Source organism: Marmota marmota, unplaced genomic scaffold (genome assembly GCF_001458135.2).
Source record: "Marmota marmota marmota unplaced genomic scaffold, marMar, whole genome shotgun sequence".
NCBI classification, from domain to species: Eukaryota; Metazoa; Chordata; class Mammalia; order Rodentia; family Sciuridae; genus Marmota; species Marmota marmota.
The window spans coordinates 46,945,389-46,966,296 of NW_026000108.1; the positions used below are offsets into that span (position 1 = coordinate 46,945,389).

At 31.3% G+C, this 20,908-nt stretch overlaps 1 protein-coding gene across 30 annotated transcripts in view; it reads left to right on the top strand.

Moving 5' to 3' along the window:
* The window catches only part of Adgrl3 (adhesion G protein-coupled receptor L3), a 790,900-nt gene that overhangs the window by 686,693 nt on the left and 83,299 nt on the right, over positions 1–20,908 (top strand). For all 30 annotated transcript variants that reach the window (XM_048784572.1, XM_048784544.1, XM_048784554.1 and 27 more), the window contains 2 exons: positions 8,002–8,068; positions 9,847–9,938. In XM_048784572.1, the coding sequence (XP_048640529.1) occupies positions 8,002–8,068; positions 9,847–9,938 (159 nt within the window). The remainder of the gene's footprint in view (positions 1–8,001; positions 8,069–9,846; positions 9,939–20,908) is intronic.

Sequence of the window (20,908 nt, forward strand, 5' to 3'; positions counted from 1 at the left end):
GCACTGTTAATAATGGGCATTTATTTCCATTTTTCTCTGTTTTCATTTATTCTCTTGATCTCTCATACTTTTATTCATTGGAATATTCAGTGAAGCCATTCAATAGGATACTATCAGAAGATAATTATAGCAAAGATTGGCATTGACATAACAATACTTCAAACTGGATTGTTTTAGAAATTTGGTGCTAAATACTTTGGTATTATCATCTAAACTAATCAGTTCATTTAAATTTTAGTTATTTCAATATTACCAAAAATGTAAATACTTTGAACAGTAATTTTTTACTTAAAGAATAAAATCATATCAAGATTTTATAGCACCTTCCTCCCAATCTCGTGTATACAATTGAAAAAGCAGTAGATGAGTTTTTTGGAAGAAAGGATAAGGAATTAATATGAGCAAGGAGAGTATTGAGAAGGAGTTAAACCCCAGAAAATAGGCTGAGAGAGAAAATCTGAACTAGAAAATTGGTGAGATGGTTCTAAAAGTGTGGAATAAGTTAAAAAAAATTATAATCAACCAAAAATTTTTTAGTAGTAAAAGAATGGCCAAACTCTTTAAAAGAACTTAAATCAGATTGTATGATCTGAAATTGTTGTAAATCATCTACTATATCTTGCATGTGGCTCCCAAATTATTAGTGTAAGAGAAATTATTAGTGTAATTAATTATTAGAAATTATTAGTGTAAGAGAAGGGGTAGTTTTTATTAGTTATAAGCCTCAGATATCTTTATTTTCACTTCTTCATCTCACCACTGTAAGTATTTGAGTAGAAAAATTATTGTTGATTCAAAAAATACTTATTCAAGATAGGGAGTAGACAAGAAACATTAAACTTGATAGTATCTACAAGATATATGCACAGATTTATTTTATACATTTGTTCACAATTTATAGCCACTTAACCCTACTCAAAAGTCATACTTTGGAGTATTTTTCTAAGCAACTATTGTTCAATATTGTAAAACATTTTTATATATTTGACATGAACCTTTCTGTATGACATTTACTTACTGGATATATTATCACTATGTGTGTTTGATTATAGTTTGGCCAGTAAGAAATAATACAGATAATGAAAATGAATTTTTCAAAGACATATTAAGTTAAACATCTAATATGTATATGGACAGCACATATGTGTAGTTATAAATTATTTTATTAAAACCCAAGTGCATGTTTTCTGTTTATGTATATTATAAAGTGGGTTTATTTAGGTCATAATTTTATCACCCAGGAATCCTATCAATGGACATAAAATTATCACCATATGTAAGAATTCTGGGAGTTGAATATAAATTTTTCTATAAAGGAATTATCCATACTAGAATTGTATTAAACATCAACAGGACTACTTTCCTGTTATTTTAAAAGTGCAAAGAAATGTTGTACCTAAAGTCAAATGTTGGTCATCAGTGCTTATTAGAACCAAAGAGGTATCAAAACTTCCACAGCTTACATTACATACACAAAGATAACTTTATAATATATAATGACTTCATCCTCTAGTATGGCTACATTAAAAAATATTAACAAATAATGAGGATGTGAAGGAATCATAACTCTCACATTGTTTGTGGCAATATTAAATGGTCACCTTGCTACTGGAGAATGAATGTAGTTTTATAGATTTTCAGAATGTTAAACAGCAGTCATTTGGCCCAGCAATTCCACTCCGTAAATATTTACCCAATAAAAATTAATGTATATGTCCACATTTCAATACCTACCAGTGCTCAAAGCGATTTTATTTATGTTAGCCCAAAAGTAGAAACACCCAATATCCATCAATTGATGACAAGATAAATGAAAAGGGACATATCTATACAATGGAATATTATTTGACAATAAAAGTAAAGTAGTAATACATGGTAAAAATGGATAAACTTTAAAAATATTATGTTAAATGAAAAAAGTCAATCACAACGGACAACATATTGAGGGTTCCCACTTATATTAAATGTTCAGAATAAGCAAATCTTTAAATACAGGGAATGCACTCTTCGCTACATAGTGGGAAAAGGATTGGGATGCTGTGCCTGGCAAGAGCTATGTAGACGAATTCTTGATATTTTCAGAATTTCACAGGTGCAATAAAAATGTAAAATAAGTTTATTCTGATAGCTTTCCAACTCAAATATATTAAAAATAATTGCATTGTATACTTCAAATGAATGATTTATGTATATAAATTATATTACAGTAAAGATGTTTAATAATATTAAATTTTCACTATCAAAATGGGAAATGTTTTTATTAATCTATATTTATATTTAGAAAAATTTTTGGATATTTTTGTTAAGACATATTTCAATAACCTGTGCACTATGCATAGCACATTAATTTCTCATGAATTCATTGGGAATTTATTTTTATGATTAAAACTATAGCTTTGGGCTAGGGACATAGCTCAGTTGGTAGAGAGATTGTCTCGCATGCACAAGGTTGTGGGTTCAATCCTCAGCGTCACATAAAAAAAACAAAACAACAACAACAACAAAACTACAGCTTTATTTGGCTTTTTATTTTCTTAGAGAAACATCCAGTTGCCATTAGGATTTTGGAATCAGGTAGGCTAAAATAAAATTCAGGCTCAAGTACATATAGCTCCATTTAAGTGACCTTAGTTTCCCCGAGTTTAAGTTTCCTAATCTGTAAATAGGGGGTTATTATAATTACCTTACAAGAAAATTGTGATGTTTAACAGTGTAGGTGTGAGTATATGAATATTTGTATCCACATATACTTATGTATTTGTATGTGCATGTGTGTGTATGTGTGTGTGTGTGTGTGTGCGTATGGAAGTATGTATGTAAGTAAAGTATCTGGCTTATAAAAGCATATATTAAATTGCAATTATTATTATCACTGATTCTATTATTTTTAAAAAATGAAGTATAAATTTATGATTGGCAACATTATTTTTAATTATAAAATAAGTCATATTTAAAAGCATCCACTTTTTGAACAATAATTGCAATTTTTATAACACTTTCTGTTAACTTATGCAAGAGGGTCCTCTGGAAATATGCTAACATTTAATATTAACAGAGTATGTCAAATAGTAAAGGTGTTCTTACCTTTGCAGTCCCTCATAATAATGTAAGATATGTTTTGTTGGAGAAATACTGAAACTCCCTTTAAAAATATAATATGTTGAGGATATAAAGAAAATACAACCTATATTTAATATGTGAGAGCTAAATTTTAGTTTGAAGATCTAAAAGTTGTGGCTGAATTTAAAGCCTAGCCTTGACTAACACTGGCCAAACTCCATTTCTGTATGTCTCCAACATTTCTTTAAAATTCATGCAATGTGTATAGTCACAAATTATTTTGCCATTAAATGCATAAGAGAAGAGTACTGTGATAAAAATGATATTAAAAAATCTTAAGGCACTATTCACTAAAGTTAGAAATAGATTCATTATTCTTGAAGTGTGTATGTATCAATCTGTTTTCCCCTTCTTGCTTTCTTGCCTTGTTTCTCTTTCCTCCTTCCTTTACTCTCCCAAACTTGTCAGATAGACAGATAGAGATAAAGCACAAATATCTGCACATGTTACAGGGAAAAGGAGATTATATAGCTTACAAACTCTCATAAACAGCTTGATATAATTAAGCCTTGTAAATTTCATGGTCTAATAGCAGCCAAAGCTTGTTTATTGGTTATATTTAAGACTCACCATGGATAGTTTAATCTGTGGTTTATCATCATGTAGAAAGTAAAGCAAACACCACTGCTAATTTACATTATTTCAGAAAACTTTGGTTGATAGTCAGACATCTGCTTTGACCAGAATGAATTAAACTAACAACAAAACACAGTGTCCCAAAGCATCTTAATGGCACTACATTTCTGACTTTGAATAAGAACCTACACTCTGGTAGTATTATCAGTATCCAAAAACATTGTAAAACATGTGTTTTAGGTGACACTTACATATGTCAGGTAGTTGGCCTTATAATTTTTTAAATACAGAATCATGCCTTTTAAAATGACTAATGAAAATAAAATGATGAGTGGGTTAGGAGATAGAAGAGAATAAACTTTAGAAGTAATATTTTCTGTTGTCTTATTCTGAGAAGATAGTTTATCCTGTTTTGAGAAATTATCTTAATTTGTTTGTCTCTTTTCTGAGTAATCAATGAAGGGGTATTTACTGGATATGTAATTGACTTTTTAAATGGGAGAATGATATTGGTAACACATTTATGATTAATCTATTGATGCTTCTTACATTTGGGAATAGAACATTTGTGGAAAAGAATAGCAATCTGTCCTTATGGCTTAGCACTACTTCTTTAGGCTATTGAGTAAAGAAACTTATTGATTCAGTAAGTCTGCATTTTACAAATAACATTATGTTGCTTTTAGTATTTGAAAAAAATGCTGTAGAAATAATTTAAATGACATATGTGAATTGTATGAATGAAGCAAAAGACAAGTCAAGGTCTGTGTTATATGACAAGTTCTCCTTTGAATTCTAAAATATACTTGACATTGAAAGGATTTTAGTATTCAAATAAAGATGTTGTGTGGTCAGAATGCATTTAGTTTTTCAACCCTAGGGCATATCTTTTGTTATAACACTTTAAAAAAAAGAAGATGTATAGATCCCATATATTCTAATTAGATTTTATGTTTAAAAGACAATTGAGGTATATTTTAAAAATCAAACAAGAGTGACCTATCAAAATTACTAATTTCACAAGTTCAATGTTATTTGGAAGATATGTTTCAGATAAACCACATTATTTTTCAATAGCAGAAATACTTGGTCATTTGTAAGCTGATTATTTTTTTTAGTGTGATAAAATGTTTCTCTAGTTTTGTCTAATAATCTGACATGGTCTTCTCTTAACCAGTAACCACATGTTGAATTGTGTTCAAATGATACTTAGTGGCCAGATTGATAGAATATTATGAGGTGGAATATACGTGCCCTGGCATATATGTGTATAAATGTGTGTGTGTGTGTGTATGTGTGTGTGTGTGTGTGTGTGTGTGTGTGTATATATATATATGTCTCCCATATAAAACCTGTCTTCACTTCAAAGCCAAGGTGAATTGTTTCAATATTGCACAATGAACTGGGGCAGGAATCATGCAAATTATTAAGGTAGGTAAATGGGAAAGAGACAAAATAGACAAAGCTCTGAGGAAGCCAGCATGGAGCCAAAAACAACAGCAGGTGTGGCCATATGGCAATCAAATTAGAAAATGCATTCTTGCCACACAGTCTTCCAGGAGATAGTAAAGCCCAGACAGCCCTCATGGAGGGCTGATTTACTTAGTATATTTTAAGTATTTCATATTGCCTCTCTCACTATTCAATTCTGAAGAGAATTTAAATGTATTATACCAAATAGATATTGAAGAATTTTCTTAAAGAATAAAACAATTTCTCATTTTACTTTCAGATTTAGGGGATATCATTATGCTAAAAACACATTTTCAAATAGAGCATTTGCTAAGCTGAGATTGTTTTCAAACAAAGATTTGTATGGCCACAATTTAATGATATTATTTTATATAAACATAATTTTGGATAATTTTGAAATTTTTGAATTCTGTAGTTACTAATATTTTAATTAAAGTTATTTGCATAAGTCCTTAACCTGTGAAATAACATTTTTCAGATCTTGAAGCATATTTTTCTATAGAAAGAATTTACTAAAAATTTGCTTCATTTCTCATGTTTCCTTTCCAAAACTTGTTTGACTGACAGACAAGGGCTAGGCTATTAGCATTTATTCTTAAGTGTACTATTAGTATTGTATCATGTTGCTATAATTTCAGCAACATTGTTGTGCTGTGTGTGTATGTGTGGGTATGTGTATGTAGTCTAATTTGAGAAAATGTCCCTACTTTTTTTTTTGAGAACCCAGAGACATCCATGAAGTTCTGCCTATTCTCCACTAGAGATATTATATCACTCAAACACATACACATACCCTTTTAATAGAGTGGTATAATGTAATATATCCTTAGTAGTATATGGTAGAATGAAGACAATGATCATATTTCCACTTTAATTCATCCAATTTGTTTCTGCCTATAGGCAGCACCACACTTCTGTTTTCTATGACCAACTTTTTTGGACACTACCACAATAAAAGGATACTGATTCTTTAAACAAATGAATGCTTAATAACTCATGTATTTATTGCTTCACTAAATGTATTTTATCAAGCACAATTATTATGTTTATTTAGAATAAAACAAATTATTCATGTAAAACCTATGAATTGGTAGTCTCTTATTGGAATGGCAATTTTACATCTCTTGAAATTAGTTTACATGTATTTAACTTAATAGAGGAAGGCAAGATGTTGTTTTGAAATTGTCTTTTCATGAGTCCCCCTCCCCTTCCTTATTTTGGCTTAAAACCTGGCTTTTAATTTTTTTCTATAAAAATTTAAAAGTTATAGAAAAGTGAAAAATATATAACCAGAATAAAGACCACTGACCCCATCATTCAGATTTTAAACAACTGTTTGGTATATATACTTACAATTAGCAGTAGAGTAATCCCTATGATAACGCCTATTTGATCTACTTCTAATCCTTTCTACTCTCATGTAAGCAATGACAACTAACAAGACTTTGATTTTTTTTCCTTTGCAATAAACTATTGCAATGTATGTATCTATCAAAATTATAAAATATTAGTGGGTAGTATTCATATGTATAGTGTGTATGTATGAAATGGTGTATATATGCACCATATATATGTGTGTGTATCTGTGTATTTAATATGTATATGGTATAGATTCTTCACCTTACCTTTTTTTTTCTTTTTTTGGTGTTGTTAAGGATTGAACCCAGATCCTAGCACATGCTAAACAAGCATTCTACCACTGAGCTACATCCTCAACTGCTTACTCAACTTTTAAAATTCATTGTGTTGGCATGTAGATCACTTGTTTTTTAAAACTGTTTTATAACATTTCATCATAAATAGATAATAGTTTATCAGTTAATTTATGGATGGGTATTTATAGATTCCTCTCTTAATACCTTTTCTGGTATTCTATTATTGCTTAGGTTTGAGTAACATTTATATAATCACAGGAATATTGAAGTCCTTAGGATTTGAAGGTTTAGACCACATAGCAAAACACTCTTGAATATGTATTACTGGAGATATTTTCTTTTTAATTATTCCTCAATATAGCAAAATGGCAAATAATTTAAGATATTATTTTTAACATCAAATGTAATTTGTTCAAATTTTACATTAATCTTTCTTATAACTAGTCACTTCCACTTTGTCTTCCTGTCATCCTGAAGAATGAAATGTAATTTCTCAGAGGCTTTAAGAATTGGAGGAGTATTAAATGTGGCTGAAATTAAGTGATTAATAATTTACTTTTAGGCCATGAATCAACTTCATGGGATGCTAGGATCATTTGCAACCCCAGAAGTATGGGCAGTAACAATGCACTTTTTAAGAATAGAGAACTCTCAAAGGTTGACTGCCCAACCTAATTAAACTTCAATCTTCTGAAACCAAATTTATTTCTTTTTTGTACTGAATTTCCTCAGATCTTCTTGACAGGAAAACGTCACTTTGCCTGACAGCTGATAGACAGGTTATGTAGCTCCGTAATTGGAGAGAAAAGGATAGCTTAAAGCTACTTGTCTTAATGGCTATGTGTATGGCTTTTTCTTTCCTTTTTTTATTTTCTTTTTTTCTTCCTTTCTTCCTTTTTTTTTTTTTGAGGTTTCTATGACAGACACAAAAGGCCTTAGCAAAAAGGCCCACTGCCATTTTTTTTCTGCTTCCTCCAGGGGTAATTATCTTACTCCATCAATAGTGCTGTCAGAAATTGAGCACATAATTCAGCATTTAAATGAACAAGCAATGTAATATTTCCTGTCTCCCAGTGGAATGCTTTGCAGCTCACATTCTTCTCTGTCACTTGCTCTCTCTTGATGTATGTCCCATGCCCAGTCCTTGAATGCCTCTCTCCCTTGTGTTTCATTGCAGATGTTGGCTCCGACTTGACACCTACTTCATTTGGAGTTTTATAGGACCAGCGACCTTGATAATTATGGTGAGAACTCCTAATTAACTATGTGTTTCCCAGGTCAAGAAATAAAACTTTCACTATCCCTATACTAACTATGTTTAATTTACATAGGTTAATTTAGGGAAAGCATGTACTTATTTGACCCTATGTAACTCAAGCAATTAGACAGTCATTATAGTCTGCTTGTATATTATAAAATAGTTCATCAAAATCAGTGGGAAAAGAAAACAAGCATTTGCAAGAGTTTATGTCATGTATTGCTACTCAGAAGTCCAATTCATCATAATCCCTTTGATTTTTATAGATAAAGAGTGATGGCTATAAAGGTGACCACAGATTTTTTTGTATTCTTTTTCTTTAAGATAATTGATAATTTGAATTGAGAATGGACAAGAATTGGAAAAGTAGGATAATACCAGACTATTCCTTCCAGTTTTGTTTTTATATAAACTTTTAAATCTTTAAAATTCAGAAAGATTTTACTTAAAAATGGTACAACTTAATTAGGAATGCATCCTAGAATAATTCTTCCTTTTTTTATTTTTAGTTTCATGATATCATGATATCTTGATTTCTAATATTTATATTACTTTAGATAAAATTATCGGTATCATTGTTTTGAAAAATACAAAGTTATTCAATTTTGGAAGTAAAATATTAGCCCTACAACTGAATAAAATATAGTTCTACAATTTTTTTTTATCTGAAACCTTTAAGTCCAGATGTATTTTGGATTTTAAAATGTTTCAGACTTTGGAAAGGCAATATGGTACATATAATGCATATTACATGACATCTCTAGTGGGCACTATGCAGTTGCCTCAAATTTAACACATTGACCATTACTCATAGTTCTGGCTAGGTAGTACTCTGTAATCAAAGAGCAACATTTTAACAGGAAAAAAGAAAAATAAAAGGCAGGAAAAGTAAGAGCAAGTATAGTAATGACTATGGACAACCTTATGTCAATACAGATCAGGTTTTTCTACCAGGTGGAGTCAGTTTAAACTTTTCATCATCTAATGAATGTTTTTTTTAACTTTCACTTTTGATAGTTTTTTGAATTTAGGGATGATTGATTTAAAAAATTATGATGCTGTATTATAGAATTTCAGTGGGATTTTTAATTTTGACTTTCCTAGTCCCTACCAGTCCCAAGTTGTGGAAAAGATAAACCAATCAAGCAGTAAAGGACAATTCAATATGTGATTTTCTGTAGAGTATTCATGTAGGTAATATAGGTAATTTATACTGGGGTGTTTTGTTCTAACTCATATATTTTCTCTGGTTTCAGTTATATAACAATATCTTGAGGATTCCCTCTATTTAATATTTGTTTGTTACAGCATTAGCAATTAATCAGCATTTTCTAATTTTTTGGCATAATCTATTCAAATATGATCCCTGTTGATCTTAGTATTTATATTTTTATAATATTACATTTGAAAATGTATCCCTAAATAATAAATTTGGAGATATGCTTCATACAGAAATAGTTGGTTTTTTAAAAAACATACACTAGACTTTGAGTTATTTCAGAATTTCCACAGCCTCTTCCTAATGGCTGCTGATTTTATATTTATGTGTATTTGGCATAGTAGTGCTGTGTAACTTAGTGGTATCCTGATTCCCCAAACTGGCTTCTTGCCTTTGCTAAAATACTAAGCAGTCATCTGTGATCCAATTCCTTTAAAAGTGTACTGAGAGCTAATTTCCCAGAACAATTCATTTGTTACAGAGAATAGACTTGCTTTTTTTTTCTATCATGGTTATGCTGCATAACATTACCTTTTGAATTCCAGCTTAATGTAATCTTCCTTGGGATTGCTTTATATAAAATGTTTCATCATACTGCTATACTGAAACCAGAATCAGGCTGCCTTGATAACATCAAGTAAGTGATTTTAATTTTTGTTTTCTACAGATGACCTTACATTTGTACTATTATACTATCCTGCTTTTTCTTGCATCGAAATAATATGGCAAAATGATATTGAAGATCAATGTACTGTCTTTCCAGTATTTGACCATTTATTTATTATTGAAGTGAACTGATATACCTGAAAATAAGTATAATGAAGTTATCTCTTCAAAAGACACTTTTTCCCTCTAAACCCTAATTTAAAGTAGTATACATTTTTAATACCTATATTCACTTTGTCCTGAAAACAAGCAGAAAGCTTCTATAACAGGGCAGACTGTGATTTTGTAGAGCAATAGTGCATTGTTTACCCTGGGCTCCACATTCCCCATCAGGGCAATGTGCCCAGGGCTAGATGGTGGTTCCTACAGGTATCAGAAGGGGAAATTTTACACCACGGGAGAAAACCCCTGAAATTATGAATCTGCTGTTTAAATAGGAGCGGTTATTTAGTTGTACCCCTCTCCTGAGGGAGGGAGAGAAACCTCCCAAATGTAAACAAGTGAGATTGAGGATCCCTAATCTGAAATGTTTGGGAACAGAAATATTTTAGTCTTGAAGTTTCTCAAATTTCGGAATATTTTTATAGACTTCACTAGTTGAAAGTCCCTCATCTGTGTCAAAAACCTAAAGTACTCCAAAATCTGAAAATTTTTGAGCATCATGTTTGAATTTTGGAGCATACAAATTTTGGATTTTCAAATAGGGATGCCCAACCTTTTCTTTGAAATATAAAGATATGGCTTAGTGCTTTATCCTCTTTGAAATATTAATGCAACCTCCTGGAAGGTAACTCTCTCCAGAAGTTTCTTTCTGTTCAATCATCTTTTCATTTTCAAACTTTGTCCTTTACACTGATTCCATTTTCTATGCTCTCCATGTAGAGATATGAAAATGTTTACCTTACTTTTTAACACTACTGAAAATTTGATTTATACAAAAAGTAGCTGTTTTACATTTTCTAAGAAAAAATAGTCGAATTCCTAGTGTAGCAAAAAAATTCATCTTCTTTGCTTAGAGTTCCCAACATTTGAGAAAGACAGTAATTTTGAGATGTGATTAGCCATTTATCTTTGATATAATAAATTCAAATTGCATTTCATATAATTTGCCTATATTGTGTATTAATTTAGATAAACAATTTCATTAAATGAATATCCTTTGAGAAGTTTTGTGAGATCAACTGTGACTTTTGTATGCTATTGACGTTATCCTTAAACAACTTCAGACAGCAGTTATGTCACCCATTTTCCATCTTTCTACATTCACTTTCTGACATAGTTTCTGGTCCGTATAGCAGTTCCTCAATGAGTGTTTATAGGAGAGCATAATACACTAAATGTGTCAGTGACAAATTTATTGACATTAAGTGGAAAAATAAAAAATCATGGCACAAACTAGGATTTATCTACTAGGATTAGTAACCTTTGTGATTCCTAATTTTGGTTTGTTGAGATAATCATCATAATATCATTGAATTATGTGCAATTAAATTTTCTTTCTAAAATACAGTGTTAGTTCCATACACTCACTGTTCCTACTGAATTTAGATAAGTTAAATAGCCACATAAAATATATTTTCTTTATTATGTCATACTTTTCTCAAATTGGTAAAAATTACATTTTAAAAACAAGTAATTATCATTTGTTATTTTTTAAAGTACCATCAGAAAGAAGTTAATGAACTTTGATATTTATGTAACATATTCTGTCAGGTTAAAAATTAGAAAATTGGCTCATTCTTTAACCTATTCTTCAAGTATTCTTGTTAGGAATTTCTTAACTTTTTGTCCAGTTTTGGAAAAGTAAAGACCTTAACTTACCCTGAACTTTAGAACTTGTGCTCTGTATGGATAAACATTTTAAAGGATTAATTTGTTCATCATTTATGTATATTTATTTGGGTAATGTGGGTTGATATTAATATTTAAAAGAGCAGTCAAATACACAAAAGTCAATAATTACATTTAATGGCATTGATGGCATGAAGCTTTATATTATACAGCAAAATAAAACCTTAAATGAGAATATCTTGATTTGAATTCTGTCTAAATTATTTGCTTTTTTATAGCATCTGGAAAGTGTTTAACTTTGCTGAGTCTTCTTTTCATCTTCACAATGGTACAATAATGAAAGTGAACTGATTATCAAATGAACAGAGGAATATAAAGAGGTTCTGATGATGCTTCTCAAAAATTTGACAAGGAGAGAAATCGGATAGTTGTTGGAGTATAGAGAATGGTTTTAGATGAAAGAAACATGAATAAGGATATACTGATGAGAAAGAACCATTAAGGAAGGTTAAGAATATAAGCAAGGAAGTAATGGAATCACTGTAGTTATGACTTGAATTAATGTAGGGTATGCATCTAGAACCATGAAAGAGCATTTCTATTCCAGCTGTATTCCAGGAAGAACACTTCCACCAAACTAGGAGAGACTTCTTCCACTGAGAATGGACGAAATAAATAAAAATAGATGTGGTACTGTGGTAGAACAGTGTAGGACTGTGAGTGACTTAAGGGATTTCTACCTACTTTCATCAAAAAAGTAAGAAAGATGGTCTTCTGCAGGTTAAGGGGAATTACCAAAGAGAGATTTGAAAGGCATGTCAAGAAAATATTCCTTAATATTTTCCAAACTCTGAAGGATAATTCATTTTCTTAAATACTTTTTGTTAACTATTTAAGAATGGATTGGAAAGAAATCAAAAGGATACAACCAAGAAGAAAATTAGTATTTAAGAATAAAAATAATTTTAAATATTAGCCAAAACATAAAATCTATACTTTTTTAACAAGCAAACTTATCTATATAAAATGTGTTTGGACATGATATGAGTGCTGTGTGAGTGTTTTAAAGATAAAGTTTTATTTTATCTGTAAATGTTTACTTTTTTATTATTTAGTGAACATGAAAGGGCATAAAAGTTTGTTTTCGTTATTTTTGGTTTTTATTTTTAGTTTTTTAAATGTATTTTTGTAAAGTGATGAACAACATGGACCACATGTTCAGTATATTGACGAAAAAACTTCAAATATAAGGTCTTTGGGAAGTCTTTCTAAAATAATTCATTCATCAAATCTTTATTGCTCTTGATAGTTTCTCTCTCTCTCTCTCTCTCTCTCTCTCTCTCTCTCTTTCACACACACACACACACACACACACACACACCTCCTTTATCTAAAATATTCTTGTTTCGCCTTATTTTTCCTGTTAGCATTTGCTTTAAGCCACTCTCTTCTTTGGCAACATCATGGCAGTGGTCTAATTTCTCTACTCAGATTCTTGCTCCTGCTCTCACCAGCTAGAGAGATCTCTTGAAAACGTTAAATCCAGTCATGCAAGTATTTGGGGTAAATCTCCCCAAAGAGTCCCATTACTCTTAAATTCCACAGTCCCAACACAGCTTATTGAGCCTTCCTGATCTGGTATCCCTTTCTTCTTTTACCTTCATGTTGTGCCATGGACCTTTGGCTGCTCTAGGTGTGCTCTCTTTTGCCCAAGTCTGATCTCTGCTGTTTCTCTATTGATGTTTTCTTCCCTAACACTATGCATGACTGACTCCTGTTTAGCCACAGTAATTTAAATATTATTTCATTATTTTCAAAAATAACATAATTATTCTTTTATTCTAAACTAACTTCAGGGTCATCATAATAAATCCCTTTCATGTAAACAGAGAACATTTGTTTTGCTGACTCATTGCTATATTAATGATATACTCTCAAATAAAATAAACAATAGAGTGAAGTATGGTAGTAACATGATTACAAAGGAAATAAAGTATACCAAATCTCAGGTTTATCTAAAAAAGTAATTAAATTGAATAACACATGTCCATTTGCTGACTGCTTACTTGTCATTTGTCTCTCTTCATCAGAATAAGTAATTATACTTAGGGGAAAGAGGTAATTCATTTGAATTTTTTAGTTGAGTTTCTCATAGATTGAAATTGGAACTTTCAGGGGTTATAGCTGAAATCTAACCTAATTAAAAATAATGTATGTAAATATGAACAAAACAATTAATGAATTGTTGCCAAATGGAATTATAGTATGATGACATGTAAAACTTGAATTTCTAAGAAGCTTCTAGAATACTTAATATTTACCTTTAAAAGTAGTTTCTGTAATTACCCACATCTATTGTTAAAAATATCAAAACATTTTTTCTTACAGTACTGAGGTTTAATCCACATCCTTATGCATGCCAGGGATGTGCACTACCACTGAGCTATATCCCCAGCCCTTTTGTTTTGAAATAGGATCTTAAGCATCTGACCCACCTGGGTTTGAATTTCTTTTCTATCCTATGATGGTTGTATGACCTTGGCAAATTTTATCACACCCTCGGTCAGTTTCCACTCTGAATTGAGAATAAGTATATCCATTTTGTAGAGTTTTGTGATATTAAATGTCACACATAGGTAAAACATTAATTTGGTACTCATACAGGATGGTTTGCTTATTTTTAACCATTCCATTTGGAAATACTCTGCTCCCTTTGTTTCTTTGTATTTTTCACAGTGAAGCTTTACTCACGCTCCCTTCAAAATCCCATTAGAATATTACTAGCTTTGTTTACCATATGGTGTCATTAAAAATTATGCATGATATGATGCTTTATGTTTTTAAGACAAACTTATCCTATTATGAAAGAATTGGCTCCAGGGGTGAAATGCTCATTTGATTAATAAATAGCAGGTTCTGTAGATAGTTCTGAAAGGAAGGGGGGAAAATCATCCTCTGTGAGCTTGGACACCTGCCACATGTAAATAAATCTAAGAAGGCTTTTGAATAGCTTCAGGGACAAATAGAGAAATTTTAAGCCTTAACAATACCCATAACTTACTCTATTTATTAAGAAGGTAACCTTTACTTTGAGGACTGTGTTTCTAAATGTTGGTAGAAACAATTAAGTCAGAAATAATTCAGTTTGATGAGTATTACATTAATAAGTTATGGAGTTAAGGTGTTTTGGATCTAAAGAAATGAGGGCAGAAAAAAATAAACATATTCTTGAAAAATACAACACTCTCTATAAGAGTGTTTTAATGCTTATATTTTTCCTTCATATTAATATATCAAGATTTCCTTCATTAGATGAATGGAGAAAAAACTGTGATATATATACACAATGGAATATTACTCAGCTTTAAAAGAGAATTAAATTATGGCATTTGCAGGTAAATGGATGAAGTTGGAGGATATCATGCTAAGCGAAGTAAGCCAATCCAAAAAAACCAAAAACTGAATGCTCTCTCTGATAAGTGGATACTGATCCATAATGGGGGAGAGAGAAGGCATGGGAAAAATGGAAGAACTTTGATTGGGCAAAGGGGAGGCAGGTAGGGAGGGTGCATGGGGGCAAGAAAGATGGTGGAATCAGATGGACATCATTACCCTAGGTATGTGTATGACTGCACATATGATGTGATGCTACATCATGTAGAAACATAGAAATGTAAAGTTGTACTGCAATTGTGTACAATGAATAAAAATGCATTCTGCTGTCATACATACCTAATTAAAATAAACAAACTTTTAAAAAAGATATAGATAGCCTTTATGTAAATATATATGTAGGCTACATTCAAATTTGTCTTTAAACTGTACTGAGAGTAATAACCTAAAAAAAGTTCCAACTCTTTTGAGAACAGTAAATCTAGTTTGGAGTTGGAATTGATACAAATGTTTATCTTCATAGTTTTCCAGATGAATTTTGAGAAAAAAAAATAGGACATTCTTATTAAACTATTAGCTACTGAAAAAACTTTTTGAAATATTGATTTTGTTTTTTAAAAATGGAGCTCAAAATAGTCCATGCAAACTTTTAAAAATTTTTTAACTTCTCTATATAACTGATTTTATTTATAGGTCGTTTCACCCTTACAACTACAAATTAAAATTAAAATCTCACATACTTCTAATTATTTTAAATATTTAGAAATGCTGCTTAAAAATTGTTACTGCTCCTAAAAAAATTAGGTGAACTTGATACACCAAAAATGTGTTTACCTGATTTTAATCAAATATTCTTCTCAATACTGATATATTCTGTGAATTCCTTAGTGCTCAGAGCCAAAAGTCAAACCAATTGTAGTTTACCTTATTCATTATTATAAGATAAAATAGACTTTAAGAGGATTCTGAAAGTGAATACAATGTTTGTTACGACATTTTTCCTGGTGTTCTTTCATTTTCTTGCTGGGTGGCTGCACATAACTGGAAATGTGCCTTAATATTATCATAAATATCAGGCATATTTGAAGAGTGATATAATCCAAACAACACTGTAGTTCTTTGGATTGTTATAACATCACTAAGTTACTTCAAACAAGTTGAGACCTTTCTAGGATAGCTAGTTCTTTGGTGATTACCTTAAATTCAGCCTTTACAAGCATTTAACCATCACTACTTTGGGGGGGGTGGAACATATCCAACCACTGATTCACAAGACTGTGTATTCAGCAGGTGTATTGCCAGTCTCTCATTGCAGTGTGCACTTTTTGGTGTTTTTGTTTTGTTTTCAGTATCCTAAAGTGTAAAAAAAAAAAACTGGTCTGTTTTTTTAGGGTTTTTGTTAAGATGTATTAAAATTTCTATATTATCTTTCTAGGAATCAGTATTTTATGCATCCCTCTATTCATAAACTGAAAGCTGACATTTGAGAAAAATAGTTTGAAGGATAAGTGCCATAGGTACACTGGAACTGTTGTGCACCACAACTTGATACCCAACTATTATTTAAGTTTTCTCAAAAATAATTAGGTTGATATCAGATATAGGAGAGTAATTGCTGTCTAAGGATGAGAAAACCTGAAAGAATACCTAAGGGGGAAATGTCTTGTAAATAATGCTACTATAAAAATGAGCAGCCCCTTTGTTCTTTTAATAGAGCTTGTACTCAGATTACTTTTATATTCCACCAGGAATGTACAAACTAAGAAAGCTTGAAAATCAGAATTAGTCTGAATTACCAATTCATAAGATTGTAGTTTTTCCCCTGAAAATAGTTAAGCATAAGTTTTCAGAAGAGTGGAAGAAGTCTGAGAATAGTTATAATTAAATAATATTTGTGTTCCTTATTATTCATATACTTTACTTAATTTTTAATGTAGAAATGTGGATTTGAATTTTATATTTAATTGTTCATTCATTTATTTCATAAATCAGAAGTGTTCCTTTTGGGGGGACAGTGGTGTCCTGGTCAAATTGAACCCAGGTCCCCTCACATCCTGAGCATGTCATCTGCCACTGAGCTAAACTCTTAGCTCCTAAAAGTACTAAAATTATGAAGATAGAACTTATAAATTTCATTCATTGATTTTATATAAACCCTAAGAGAAAAAAAATTGAATGACTTCAATGGTTTTAGCCTGGGAAACTAATTAAGTTATTGTTGATATGAGGAAAATCATGATGGAAGTGCATTTACAGATGGAACAGGTTTTTTTTTTTTTTTAAATCAAGTAACTTACTAGATATCTTAGTGCAGATGTTGAGTAGGCAGTAGAAGTAATGAAAGCTGGAGATATAACTTGGAGTCCTCAGTGTATAAATTTTAATTTTTTGTACTTAGAGTTGCTATGTTTTACCTATTTTCAACAATGACTTCATTTTATACATCTTTATTACTTTCTGAGTTGTCAAATTAAATTATTCTGTATTTTTACTTATGGCAGTTATATATTTCCTTTTAAAACATTAAAATAAGAAAAGTGAGATGGTTTCAAAAACATAAAATAGTGAAAATGGTATACATATATGGTAAAAAATTTGCAATGATTTTCCAGCTCAATGAGTTCCACTGACTAGTCACTAGAAAGTATGTATCTGTTGAGATGGTTACTTCTGAAAATATAAATACCTAAATCATAAGGATGGTCATGATTTATGGAACATGAAATCCAAGGAGAGGTTGTTCTAGAGTTGACTCCAAAGCTCAATAATGGCAGCAAGAACCTACGCCCTTACAGGCTTTGATCATCTTCAGCATGTTGGCTTTGCCATTTATTGTGTCATCCTGTGGTCCAAAGATGACTCTTTCACCTCCAAGTAACATATCATTCAGCAGCTGTTTTCAAAGACAGGAAAAAAAGAAAACAAGTTCTTATGTTCTTTTCTCACTGATGTATGGTCAAGGTAGAAACTTCTTCCAAACACCCTTACTGGCATCACAAGTCTGAATCACATGACTCCCCACTGTAAGGGAGTCTAGGAAGACAAAGATCTGGCAAAGGAGACTAGTTCAGTGCCTCTGGGTGGGATAGGGACATCATCATTAATTATGGAGCTTAGGAAACTAAATAACAAAATAATAATTAAAACAAGTATTAACCTCCTTTTTTGACAGATAGACCTTTAAAAACTATTAAGACAGTCAGGTGTGAATTTAGAATCCTCCAACTTTTTGGGCTTCAATGCCAAGATGTAACTCCCGGCTCATTGCTTATTTTCCTTCTCTCCCTACTCTCAGCTGGATTCTATACTGTGTGGGGCCTCACATAAAGGCATGTGTATGCTCTAGTCTAGTCCACACATCCAAATTCTTTCTAATTCTTCAAATCCTCTCTTTGTCCATTCCTCAAATCCATGAAGAATCTGCTACTGCCTACAACCTTGGAAGAATGGGATAGAGCAGACTTTACTTTAAAATGCCGAGGCTAGTTAAGATAATGGGATTGAGAGTAGACTCAGAATATAAGAGGATCATAGAGCGTAACACTTTGGCATTTCAATTTATGGAGATCTTAGAGTTGCCAAACCTGCACAGTGGATTCAGAAGTAGCAGCAGTTGATATAGAGGAAGAAAGCAAGAGATCCTGGAAGGTAAGTGAATCAAGTTTTCAAATTAGATGAGAATTTAGTCTTGACCACTGAATTTGGTAACATGGAGGTCTTTGGTGAACTTGACGAAGGCTGTTTTGGTAAAGCTTGTGAAGCCTTATATGAGTGAATTCAAGGGGAAAGGGGAGGAGAGGAGTTAAAAAACACATATAAAGGCAACTTTTTTCAAGCCTTTATCTATAAATAAGAGCTCAGAAATGTAATAGCTGGAGAAAATGTCAGGTGCAGGAAGGTGTTTTGTTTATTGGTTAGTTTTTAAGCATGAGATGTATTATAGCCTATTCCTTTATTTGATAAGAATAGAATATTTGTTGATCATGAAGAGTGAAGAAAGTTGCATAATATCTAAATTTAATTAATTTCAAATTTAAATAGGCAAGGGAAGATGGGATAAAGTGTATAGTGTAGGCTGTTCTTCAATAAGGAGCACAGGCAGAACACTTCATCTATTATGTGATGATATTATGACTGAGTACTGCTAAATCATTAACTAGCAGATGTTTTCTTTTACAATAATGCAATAATTTATCATGACTCATAAATAATAAGTGCTCAGTATGTTCATAAACATTTATCTGCCTAGAAAACAAAGTTATGTAGGCTTGAAAATATAATTATTACAATATTGTTTTTATTTCTTTATTTTTTGCTTTCAATTTCATATGTTAATATATATGTAATGGTTATAAAATTAATGTTCTGATTATAAAATCTACTTATATCAGTATTATATATGTATGAATACATGCACATATTTACATATGTGTATATTTATATTATATATTCTATATAGAAGATGCAAAAGTCCAAAGACATTGTTAGCAAATACAAATCTGTTACATGCAAGCATGTTTAGTAACTTTTTTGTATAATTTTATGAATTTAAGAAATAAAATTAATAAGTTATCAGTTTGCAAAAAAATCACAAAAAAAATTACTAAACTGGGGCTGGGGCCGGGGCTCAGCAGCAGATCACTCACTTGGCATGTGCAAGGCTCTGGGTTTGATCCTCAGCACCACAAAAAAATAAATAAATAAAATAAAGGTATTGTGTCCAACTACAACTGGTAAAAAATATTTAAAAATTTAAAAAAGTTCTAAGTCACAAAATTCCTTTTCCTTCAAGTAATGATCAGATAAATATTGATACCTTAAAATAATTTAGCTCTCTTCCAAAATATAAAATAAAAAGCAATATTTTATAAAATTGTATTAAGCATAATTTATAAGATGGATGTGAGCTAATATAATTTTTTTTTAAATTTTTTATTGTTGGTTGTTCAAAACATTACAAATTTCTTGACATATCATATTCCATACTTTGATTCAAGTGGGTTATGAACTCCCACCTTCACCCCATACACAGATTGCAGAATCACATCAGTTACACATCCATTGATTTACATATTGCCATACTAGTGTCTGTTGTGCTCCGCTGCCTTTCCCATCCTCCACCATCCCCCCTCCCCACCTCTCCCCTCCCCTCCCCTCCTCTCTCTCTACCCCCTCCACTGTATAACCCTGAGGGTCTCCTTCCATTTCCATGCAATTTCCCTTCTCTCTCCCCTTCCCTCCCACCTCTCATCCCTGTTAAATGTTAATCTTCTTCTCATGCTCTTCGTCCCTACTCTGTTCTTAGTTACTCTCCTTATATCAAAGAAGACATTTTTAGATATAAGTGAATGTTTTTGTTTCAAAGAAATAGTTATATATGTGGAAAATAGACTAAATAGAAATGTACTAAAAAGTTGGTAATAACTTAGTGTCATCATAATATGCCATTTCATATGCTCATTTTTACGTATTTGCATGATATTTCCCATCACCACTTAAGGTACCAAATACATGTCATTTTTTTCACACAGCAACAAGTGCACCAATACCAACTAGATGTTCAAGGGTTCAATTTGTTCTGACACTAACTCTCACAGAGTTAGCACAGAATCCACAGTTAAGGGCTCAGCTTCACAGACTGCCCTCACTTCCGACACTATTGCAAATGAGGTGCCCAGCATACCCACACTTTTGGTTATAATTTATAAATTAGGAGTCCCCATCAACACTCTTCATGTTCAATAATTCAATACAACA